The 11,345-nt window shown below is 29.8% G+C and overlaps 1 protein-coding gene across 1 annotated transcript; it reads right to left on the reverse strand.

The window, feature by feature from the left end:
• Positions 1 to 631: 631 nt before the first annotated feature.
• Positions 632 to 7,370, reverse strand: LOC130740318 (uncharacterized). The gene is made up of 10 exons (XM_057592884.1): positions 7,294 to 7,370; positions 7,057 to 7,167; positions 6,875 to 6,964; positions 3,976 to 4,125; positions 3,316 to 3,420; positions 2,508 to 2,621; positions 1,666 to 1,792; positions 1,438 to 1,515; positions 1,203 to 1,333; positions 632 to 782 (listed from the first exon to the last, which is right to left on the reverse strand). The coding sequence occupies exons 1-10, from the start codon at positions 7,368 to 7,370 to the stop codon at positions 746 to 748; spliced, it is 1,020 nt and encodes a 339-aa protein (XP_057448867.1). The 3' UTR covers positions 632 to 745.
• Positions 7,371 to 11,345: the final 3,975 nt, after the last annotated feature.

An 11,345-nucleotide genomic window follows, 5' to 3' on the forward strand; every position in this document is an offset into this window, starting at 1 on the left:
ATTGGGCCGAGCGTGCCTCCAAGCCATATGAGGAACCGAAGAATCAAGTAAGCAGACTCAAAATGAAGACAGCCAAGCATCATTCCCCTTGATTTCCTCAAGACTAGTCAAAGGCATTAAATAGTATTCCCCTTGACTTCGTCCATCATTTATCCAGCTTAGTCAACTTTTTAATGTATTTATGATTAGGGTTTTGGGCTCATCTACTATAAAAAGGGGGCCTCCAGTACTCAATGTATGTTCACTCTATTACAGAATAATACTCTAGAACTTATTTGCTCTGCCTTAGGATTTTATTTCATAACACATATGTATATTTCTGTTTTATAAAAAAACATTACCATATAGTTAAGACATGAAAATATGTTTGCACTAACGGTTGGATTACTAAATACTGTAAATATTTGCTCATCAATAGTAGTGTGTAAGACTAGCCACTATTTTTGCAAGAGATGAATAATAAACAAAAATAAAAAACACCAACACCTCCATTTTATTCTTCCAACTTCCAAATCAGCGGAATAGAAAGATAAGGTAATTTGTCCAAAACCAAACATTAACGCAAGACAGTACAATTAAAAATATGCATAAACTTGCTTAGTACAATGCGAAAATAAAATAGATTGTCCTAACCATATAATACATGTTTAAATAGGTTTAAAATTATAAATAACTTACTTTGTAACATTTCTCTAGAATTGTCTGAATAATGATAAAAATATTTAAATTGATAAACTTCAATTAATTAACCAATGCTTCCATGAGTAGGCTGCATTATTTTCCTGCATGATGAAAATTACCATTAGTCATAATAGCCAATTTTTTTTTCTTAAGATGCAATACTAAATTTTAGTATAAATTTGTGTAATAATGTAACATTTTTTTTAACTATTTAGAATATCATTTAACAATAAGACAATTTACTAGTATGATATAATAAATTTTTGCATTAAAGAAAGTTAAAAAAATGGTATAAAAAATTGTATGTACTTGTAATTCCGTTAAATAATCTAAAATGAGGGTCAACGAAATCACCATCCTTCTGATATTTTAGGTCATAGGCAGAATTTAAATATTGCATGAAAATTCAAAACAATGAATGTGACCAAATTTTTTCTTGCACTATCAAATTTTGGTGGTAAAGGTAGAAGGAGATGGTAAAACGAGAATACGAGAGTGAAATTTAGATTTGTGAAATCAACCTTGGAGCAGAAGATGGGTTTGTAAGGTGAGCATTCTGGTCTTCATTCTGTACATTTTCAGGGGTCTTGTGTCCTTCTTTGGGTTTGGCGGTCATTCCAATTGTTCTTGCTCCTGAATATCGCTTTTGAAACTACTCAAAAAAAAAAATTGAGTACAAAAATATCATGATCTAATTTTATTTATCATAAAAATAAAGATGTCAAACACCATGTATGAAAGACTGAGAACTATTACCTTTCCAAGATTAGAAGAGGACTCTCCTCCTTCACGTCGTTTTGGAGGACGACCTAGAGGTAGCGGTTGAAACTTTTCCTACATGCATGAATTTTTCCATGTTCAATTGTGTACATTATTTACTCTATACACATCCACACACACGCATAAAAAAACAGAACATTAACGTTGGAGGAAGTTTTATGTGTCTTTTTAAGAAAATGAGAAAATGAGGTGTATTTTACTTACCAATTGCTTTATAAGTTCTTCAGTGAGTGGTTTGCGAGGTCTTCCCCTTTTGATTTTTGAAGGAATGAAGAATGTTTCCTTATCATTTGTGTTTAATACTTCGAGCATATTCGCTGAAGGTTGCTCCCTATATATATGCGAACATTCAACCATTTTTATTAGAACAAGAAGAGTCATAATAATTTATGTTAACCTAAAACACCTAGATAGTTCTATTATTGTTGATCGATAAAAATATATTTTAATTTGTACGTAGACATTCAATCACATCTCTCCATCTTAATCCTTTTATCATTTAAAAAATTTAATCTAATTATGATGTGACTAAATATTGAAATATCATTGGCTATCTATACACATTTATTAAACTCATAATACATATGTTTCTTGGTTAACACCGCGGGAAAATGAATAAAACAACAACACGTTCAATATTTACTCATTTGAAAAACTATGAGGTTAAATAAACCTATATTCTAATTGGATTAACAGTTAGAATTACTTTATATTTCTACATTATACAAAGAAAACCGTGGGCAAAACATTAAAACGTGTAGAATAGCTAGCACACCTCTTAAATTCGTAAAACAATTTGTATCCATTATTTCATTTTTAAAAAATTGCCATTATTAAGAGTAATTAATTAGTTATTTATGCATATAATTGATAAAAACATACATATAAAATTGATTGTTTAAGTAGATAGAAATATATTAAATTTTAAATTATTATTTTAATATGTACAAAAATACAAGTTATATATTCTTTTTTTATGATTAGACAAATGCAGTATTTCACATGCTTGAATCTAAGTAAAAATTTGAAAATAAATAATGACATACCTGGTAAGGAGTGCAGCCTTAGCATTTATGGAGCTTAAGACATGTGAACTTGGTCCATCTTCTATTGTTGTGAGACTTGAGAATCCTAAAATTGTTGAGCTGAATTCTTTTAAACTTGGAAAGTTAGAAAAAAGAAAAAAAGTATGTTAGAAGAAGAAATTGAGATAAAGGAAGACTAACATTGAATGTCAAATTTATCCATATATTCAATATTAACAATTTCTTATTTAAATTTTTAAAAGTCTTTTAACACAAAATATATTTTCTATTTTCTCAACCTTAACCAAATAAGGGTAAATTTTCGCATTTCTATATTTTTAATGTCTTTTTATTCTAATAACATATAAAATTATCCTATTTTAATTTTTTTATCTATTTAATATTCTCTCAGTTTGTTCCCAGATTCAAACAAATCATTACATAATGAAGCAATAAATAGAAAATATGAAGTCAATTAGTTCATACATGACGGGGGTGTTCTCATAAATGATGTTTGAAGCTCTATGATATTGAATTTATCTTTCAAAAAAAAAAATCTTTGCATAGTTATTAGACTCATAAAAATATGTCTGATATATTTTTCCTGGTAATGCCTAAAAAAATGTAAAACAAAACACATTCAAATTAAGGTAATTTGGGAGAAAATGGGATAAATTTAAAGTTAGAATATTTTTATAACTTCAGTACACTTATTCTAAACACTCTTAGATTACTTAAGATTACGTTATTTATACTTGGAGTAAATTAACTAACTCATTGAAGCATCCATGCACTCTAAACAAAAATAATCATGTAGAAGATGTATTACCTAGTTGATGAAGATTCAAGATTTTTTCCTTTGTCACATTGGGTATCTCCATTCATTGAAGCATGAGTTGCTAGGTGCTTCTGCATTTCATAAGCTCTTACATGCCTACTTAAAATGAAAAACTAGTTAATATCTAAAGAGAAAATATTAATAGGTATGTTATTTTACAAGTGCTCTGTGTATATTTTTAACATATTTTAAATTTCTAGATAGGCTCTAAATTTATGAGTATGCCATTTATGCTAGAATTTCTCATAAATACAAATCAACTTTTTTCTCTTAAAAAAACATTGTCAAAAAGAATTAAATTATCATATTTTCTTTCAAAACAAATAAATATTTTCATTTTTGTGATTAGATCACTATTATTCCATTCATTTTTTAAAATTTGAAGAATTTTTTTATTATTTGAAATTTTCAATTACATTAATTATTATTATAATAATAATATAATTCAATTAAATAATAAAGACATATTGGTAAAATATAAATGATTTGAATTAAAATATTAAGAAATTTTTTGACATGAATAAAAATATCAATTATATTTTTAATCTTTATACTACAAAATTAGAATAATATTTTTTTTGAAAAGAACATTATAATAATATTTGACACCCATAGATGCAGGCAAAAATCTAAAAGTGGAAATTGTGATACCCTAAAAGGCGTTCAATCTCAAGATCCTGGGAATAATGAATATTGGAAGATAGAGTTGTAGTTTGATGCAAGATGTCCCTTTGCCCTTGTATATCGCATGCATTCAGCTCTGGGTTAAATTCATTTATCCAATCTTCCACATCATCTAACCTTTATTTGAACATAAATAAAGTATTAATTAACATTTATGAATAATTAGTTATTAGAATCTTACATTAACACACCACAACTTTTCATTTTAGAGATATTTATGGAGTAGCCTTACCTTGGGAGTTGCACATAGACTACATCTTGTTGAAGACGACCCTAAGGCGTCACGATTTGATTGTGGAAACATTTTAGAGAGATGATACTACGCTATTTTGCTGAAGTGGAGACTATGGTCCAGTTTGGGATGATCCCCTACATGTTTTGTTACAAGTTTTGCAGGGTCCCCAATGGTTTCTTCTTCTTCTTCTTCTTCTTCTAGGAAGAACGCTCCATCGTATATTCCCAGCATGGGAGCCTAGCTCTTTTAGCTTTATCTTGGTTTCCTGTTTGTTACTCTTTTTTGTATTTTGCTCTTGTTGCTTTGTTACTGTTTTCAAGTCCTTTTGATCTTTGTAATCCCTTTTGGGAGCAAAAACTTTTGCCTATCAATGAGAAGGATGTTCTCATGACCTTTCATATTTATATATATTTCCATTTTCTCGAAAAAAATATAAAAGTATTAAATAACGATAGAAGATTTCTTAAATTTATTTATTTCATATTTCAGGTGTTCCTACAATAGCTAAATCATTTTGTTTTTCTTTTTGTTTTATGTATACTCTTTTAATCCTCTCATTCTTTCCACATTATACAATATTCATACAAGCAATTACACAGTGAACTATTTTTTTATACAATTTACAATGAACTAAACTGTTTTTTGAAGAAAAGTTTAAAGAACAAATTTGGGGAGGCCAAAATTAGATGCAATAAATTTTAAATCCTTGATCAATGGTAAGAAGATATGCTGGCTAAATTATAAAGTGCACTCAAAATGTTGCAAGTGTTCAAAGCTTCTCTTCTTCTGGCGGTGTGATTATATTTACAGGTCTGACACTATCTTGGAAATTCCCTCTGCTATGGGTCATAATTAGTTATGGTGAAGACCTGCTGGTCTTTCAAGCTAGCTGTGCCTTTTAGTGCTCTTCCTGGCATTTGTTTTTGATTTGCACAGTTGCAAGATGTTCCAATCATGTGAGGGATTTATTCTACCATAACAGTTTGGTTAATTTATAGTCTGAAGTTGCACTGAGATATAATCAGATGAGGACTGATTTTGGTACCAAAGTTTATCAAATGATGGACCCGGTTTTATCTATAGTCTGAAAGCTTTGGCAGGTTGAGATTTGTTGGAGGAGGATTGGTTCTGGTCCAGTTAGCCGTCTTTTGTAACTTATTTTATTGTAGCTTGCTGAGGTCAAAGGTGAGAGAAGCATACTCTGAGCAAGGTTGTTCAAATGACTTGTTTTTGAAGACATGATTGTCGTGGGTTTCCAAGCTACAAGGGATTTACATTCTAGGGAATTGCTTTATTGGCTTTGATATTTAGTTCTATCTATTAATTTGTAGTTTTTGATCTAGTCAATTCCCATCTTCTGTAAGTGTTTTTTGGTGATTGACTTTGGTTTGAGTACTCTTTTCCCTTCTTAGGGTTTTTTCCACTGGGTTTTTCTTAAGGGGGTTTTATTGAGGCTCACTCATAAGCTACTTCTATTACAGTTGCTAACAAACTTCAAAAGATGTAGATAAATATTATGTGGGGAGGGGTGAGGAAGAGAGAAAAATACCTTGGGTAAAATTCTAAAAGGTGTGAAATCCTAAGGAGAGTGGGGGCTTGGGCATAAAATATATTGTGATGTTTAATGTAGCTTTGTTAGGCAAATGGAGAAGGAAGCTTCTAAATGAGGGAGAGAGTTTAAGGATGAGGGTGTTGTCTTCAAAGTATGGGGGGTGAATGATTTAGAGAATATTGAGTGCTTCTCAAAGGAGTCCACATGGTGGAACGTGAGGAAGAAAGAAGGGGAAAGAACATAGAATAGGTTCTGGACATATATATGGATAGGGAGGGAGTGTTTAGAGACAAAACAAATAGGTATTACCTTGTATCTAGAGACAATATATCATTTTTTCTTCATCGGTAAGTTTTTCCATTATATGTGGGCTGCATGTAACAACTGGATGAGCATCTCAAGTGTAATACCACAAGAAGGGAAATGCCATTTTCTTCAATATGCGCTAGAGGGAAAAGGTGCTATGGTATCTCGGTTGTGGAAACTCTCATGGTATGCCACTGTATGGACCACTTAGTTATTGAGGAATTGAATCTTTTTCAATGGTGGAATTCGTAATGCAGAACAGGCTTTGGATTTGATCAAAGTCAGGTCCTGGGTGTGGCTAAAGGCTAAAGTCTAAAGCTTCTTTCTATGAATGGGAGGTGGCCCCGGGTTATTGCTTAAGGGCATGCTCCAATCCTTAGATTGATTAAGTAGGTGGCCAATCTTAACAAGGAAGGTATTATTGTAGCTGTTTCTTCAGGTCTGTTGATAGGACCATTGTAATTGTATCACTTTTTTTTCTTCAATTTTCATGGGTAAGTGGGGTATGACGGGGGAGTTAAGAATATTAAGATTATTTCTTTAGAGAGAATTTAATTCGAAGACTACTGTGCTTGTAATTAGCAGCTATTTCTTTGAGACAGATCTTTTGTTTTGTGTTGGGTTGAAGCACCCTGAGACAGATCTTTTATTTTGTGTTGGGTTGTAGCACCTCTTATGTTTCATTTTTAGTATCAATAAAGTCTTTGGCATTTTTAAAAGAAAAACACAATGAACCATAAAAAAAAAATTGAAATCAATAATTTCATACGTACGTAGGAGACATTGGAGTAGTGAAGCCAAAGGAATTTTCTGTCATCGCCACTGGGCTTGGTTCTTGAACATGATTGAAGTAACTTGGAAATCTACATCAATAATATTGAATTGCACCACTCAATCTCAAGAGCTCAATTAGATAATCAACTAAACCATAAAATAAGTTAGAGCAAATGAGTACACAGAAGAAGATGCTTGCTCAAGCAGCATAGGTCCATGACCATATTGATGAATAGTAGCATTTTGTGACATTGATACAAAACCATGTTGAAGATCTAAGTCTGATTCTGACCTAAAACAAAAACCAATAACACGATTGGAACTTTATGCTGATTTTATAAGCGAACAAATCATCCATATGATGGAACAAAAGTATACTTTAATGAATGAAATTATAGGAAAATGAAATACTAGATACCAAGAAATGGGAATGGCAGGCAGCAAAGAGTTTTGAGAATTTATATCAAAGATCTTCTGCATTCCATGGTGCGCCATTTTTTTGAATGATTTGGGCAACCTGAATTAAAAATAAATATTCAATCAATCATTCCTCTATTAAATTGTTAATCAAGTGGCTGCTATTAGAAGTAGAGTAACAATATTGCTATATTTCATTTTTTTCCGGCATACTAGGAACTATACACACTATAAGAAAGTAATTGGAAATCCAAATAGTACATGTTTCCTAAAATTTAAAATTTTCGCGTATTTTAAAAAAGATATACGGAATAAGTTGACTTTTACATAAGACTCGCCTAAAAAATGAACAAAAACTTTTGCTAAAATAGAAATAATATACGTTTCCTAAAATTTAAAATTTTCGCGTATTTTCCTCTTGTAACCCAAAAAAAATTTAGTGTCGCATTTAATATTCTAATGCCCATAATAAGTTTAAATGGAAATTCGCATAGATAAATAAATGAGGTACATATCACGTTAATTTAATGACCAAAAGAACATTTTAGAAAATTTATTAAATAAGTTCAAGTAATTTATTGTTGCATTTAATATTCTAGGGCCCACAAAACGTTATGTTTATATCAAAAGTCGCATAGATAAATAAATGGGGTACATATCAAATTTATTAATGGCTAGAGGAAAATTTAAAAAAAGATATACTAAATAAGTTGACTTTTTCATAAAACTCGCGTAAATATATATATATATATATATATATATATATATATATATATATATAGAAACTTTTACTAATATCCAAATATTGCACGTTTTCTAAAATTTAAAATTGTCGCGTATTTTACTCTTGTAACTCCAAAAAATTAATAGTCGCATTTAATATTCTAAGGCCCATAATAAGTTTATATGGAAATTCGCATAGATAAATAAATGAGGTACATATCACATTCATTTAATGTCCAAAGGAAAATTTTAAAACATTTATTAAATAAGTCAAGTAATTTATTGTTGCATTTAATATTCTAGTGCCCACAATACGTTACGTTTATATCAAAAGTCGCATAGATAAATAAATCAGGTACTTATCAAACTTATTAAATGACAGAGGAAAATTAAAAAAAGATATACTTAATAAGTTGATTTTTACATAAGGCTCGCCAAAAAATATACAGAAACTTTTGCTAAAATCCAAATAGTACACGTTTCCTAAAATTTAAAATTGTTGCCTATTTTCTTTTTGTAACCCAAATTCTTTTTATTGTCGCGTTTAATATTCTAAGGCCCATAATAAGTTTTATATGGAAAATCGCATAGATAAATAAAGATACATATGACGTTGATTTAATAACCAAAAGAAAATTTTAAAAAATTTATTGAATATGTTCAAGTAATTTATTGTTGCATTTAATATTCTAGGGCCCACAATACGATACGTTTATATCAAAAGTCGCAAAGATATATAAATGAGGTACATATCAAATTTATTATTGACCAGAGGAAATTTTTTAAAAAGATATACTGAATAAGTTGACTTTTACATAAGACTCCCCTAAAAAATAAACATAAACTTTTGCTAAAATACAAATTGTACACGTTTCCTAAAATTTAAAATTGTCACGTATTTTCCTGTTGTAACCCAAAAAAAATTTATTGTCGCGTTTAATATTCTTAGGCCCATAATAAGTTTATATGAAAATTCGTATAGATAAATAAATGAGGTACATATCACGTTCATTTAATGACTAAAAGAAAATTTTAAAAATTTTATTGAATAAGTCAAGTAATTTATTGTTGTATTTAATATTCTAGGGCCCACAATACGTTACATTTATACCAAAAGTCGCATAGATAATAAATGAGGTACATATCAGAGTTATTAAATGGCCAGAGGAAAATTTTAAAAAAGATATATTGAATAAGTTGAGTTTTACATAAGACTCGCTAAAAAAATATACAGAAACTTTTGATAAAATCCAAATTGTACAAGTTTCCTAAAATTTAACATCTACCCCCCCCCCAAATCAAATTTTAACTCAAAAATTTAATTTTAGTATTTTTTCTTAAATGTATTTCTTCCAACACGAAAATCTATTGCTTTCTGAACATGTGTTACAACAAGCAGTTCATTAGTAGTTCACATTTTGTAAACTTCTCTTATATCTAGTGTTTGTTTGTACACTATTAAAAATCATGATGGTAGAAGCAACTTTCCTTGACTTATGAGGCCATCTTCCATGATTTTTGCTTCACCAAAATTTTCTACTATGCAGCCAAACATGCACTTAAATTTTTTAAAATGGTTCATTTACTTTTTTTCTTTAAAACAAAACAAAGACATCTCCTCCAGATGAAAAAAAATCCTAGGTAGCGCTACTTAATGGTGCATCAACATCCACACCACACAACATCACTCTAAGATATTCCAATTAGTTGAGGTTCATTTTTGAATGTAGTTCCATGGAACAACTGTAAGAAGATGACATACAAGTAAAATTTAAGATAAAAAGACACATTGAATCAAAACAACTTGATTATCAACAAATCATAAAAAGTATATGTATATTTAGTTGAGTATAATTACTTCAAGTTTATGTCTTTCTTGCGTACAAATGGATGTGCCCAATTAAACCCTGTAAGAGACCCAAAGAGAAATGTATAAGTTGCTGAATTGAAATAACATACACATACTTTTGAATCAAGTTATGAAAATGAGTTGAGTTTTATGATCTTTTTCAGGTGAGCCATATCCCTCTAAATGAAATAAAAGAATTTATTTTCCCTTTAAAAAAGTTAAAAACATATTTTCAACTATAATTCAGTGAGAGGAAGAACTATTGATATAACCCCATCACTCTTCTCATGGGGAATTTAGGTTGATGGTGAGAACACAATTTAAACCCCCAAAATCCAAAAATTTATATTTTAAACTTTTCCCAAAAAGTAATCATGGGTCTTCCTGTGGCTAAACCAAACACACTCTCAAAAAAAGAAAAACAATTTGGGTGTGAAAATAATATTTGATTAGCATTGGACCTCAACTTCACGTTGCAGAAATGGGGGAGATTAGGGATAAAGGAAAGGTGGAATTGTGACCTATTTTTTGTTAGATCTGAAGTGAAAACTTGTAAACTCTTCTAACGAATGAGCCTCTTTTTATAAGACAATAATCAAAAGGACCATTAATCGCACCATAAAAATCCTTTAATACTTATTAATATATTTTTTTGGTTAGAAATTTAATTGAGATAATTTTAATAATCACTTATAAGATCACTTTTATGAGATAATTACTACTACCTTCCCTATCATATTATTATCCACTTTGATAAAGAAATTTTATTTCTTTATGTCTATTCACTTAGACTTTAAAGAGAGTATTAATTAATGTTTTTTCAAATAATGCCACTTTTAAAAGAAAAAGTGAGAGATTAAAATCTATTTTAAAAGGTAAAATATGTAAAAAAAAGTTTTTTTTTTAAATTTAACAAAATCAATTGCATTTCTTAATATGTGTATTACTTCTCTTTATAGACATTTAATATGAAACAAATGTACAAAACCATTGTCCTTTTCAAGATAAGAGCTTTGTTTCTTAAGATTTTCGCTTGAAGATCATAAGAACATTGGAAAAACACTTTAAATAAAACACTATTTTCACAAACTTTTACTTCATTATTAGATCAAATGACCATTCTCTTATGGATGTGGAAGATCAGTATTCTCTGCGACCACAGAGCATAATGAGAATGACCAGATTCTCCTCTAATCAAAGAAGGAAGAAAGAAAGAGAACAAAAGGAATAACAAGAGAGGGAGAGAGAGACTCACGGTTGTGCAAGCAAGAGAGACTTGGTGAGTGGTGTGAAGAAATGAGAAGGTAGAGCTCTTTATTTATACTAGTAGGCTAAGGGTAAAGAGTTAATGGTGAAAAAGAAAGAAAATTTTACCCCCACACCCTAGAATGTTCCACGGCCAGCCCAAGCCCAAGGGGGTCAAAATGCAAACATTTCTTCTTTGATTAATTGCTCAAAACTCTCTTTTTAATTGTGATTAA

Source organism: Lotus japonicus, chromosome 1 (assembly GCF_012489685.1).
Source record: "Lotus japonicus ecotype B-129 chromosome 1, LjGifu_v1.2".
Lineage (NCBI taxonomy): Eukaryota > Viridiplantae > Streptophyta > Magnoliopsida > Fabales > Fabaceae > Lotus > Lotus japonicus.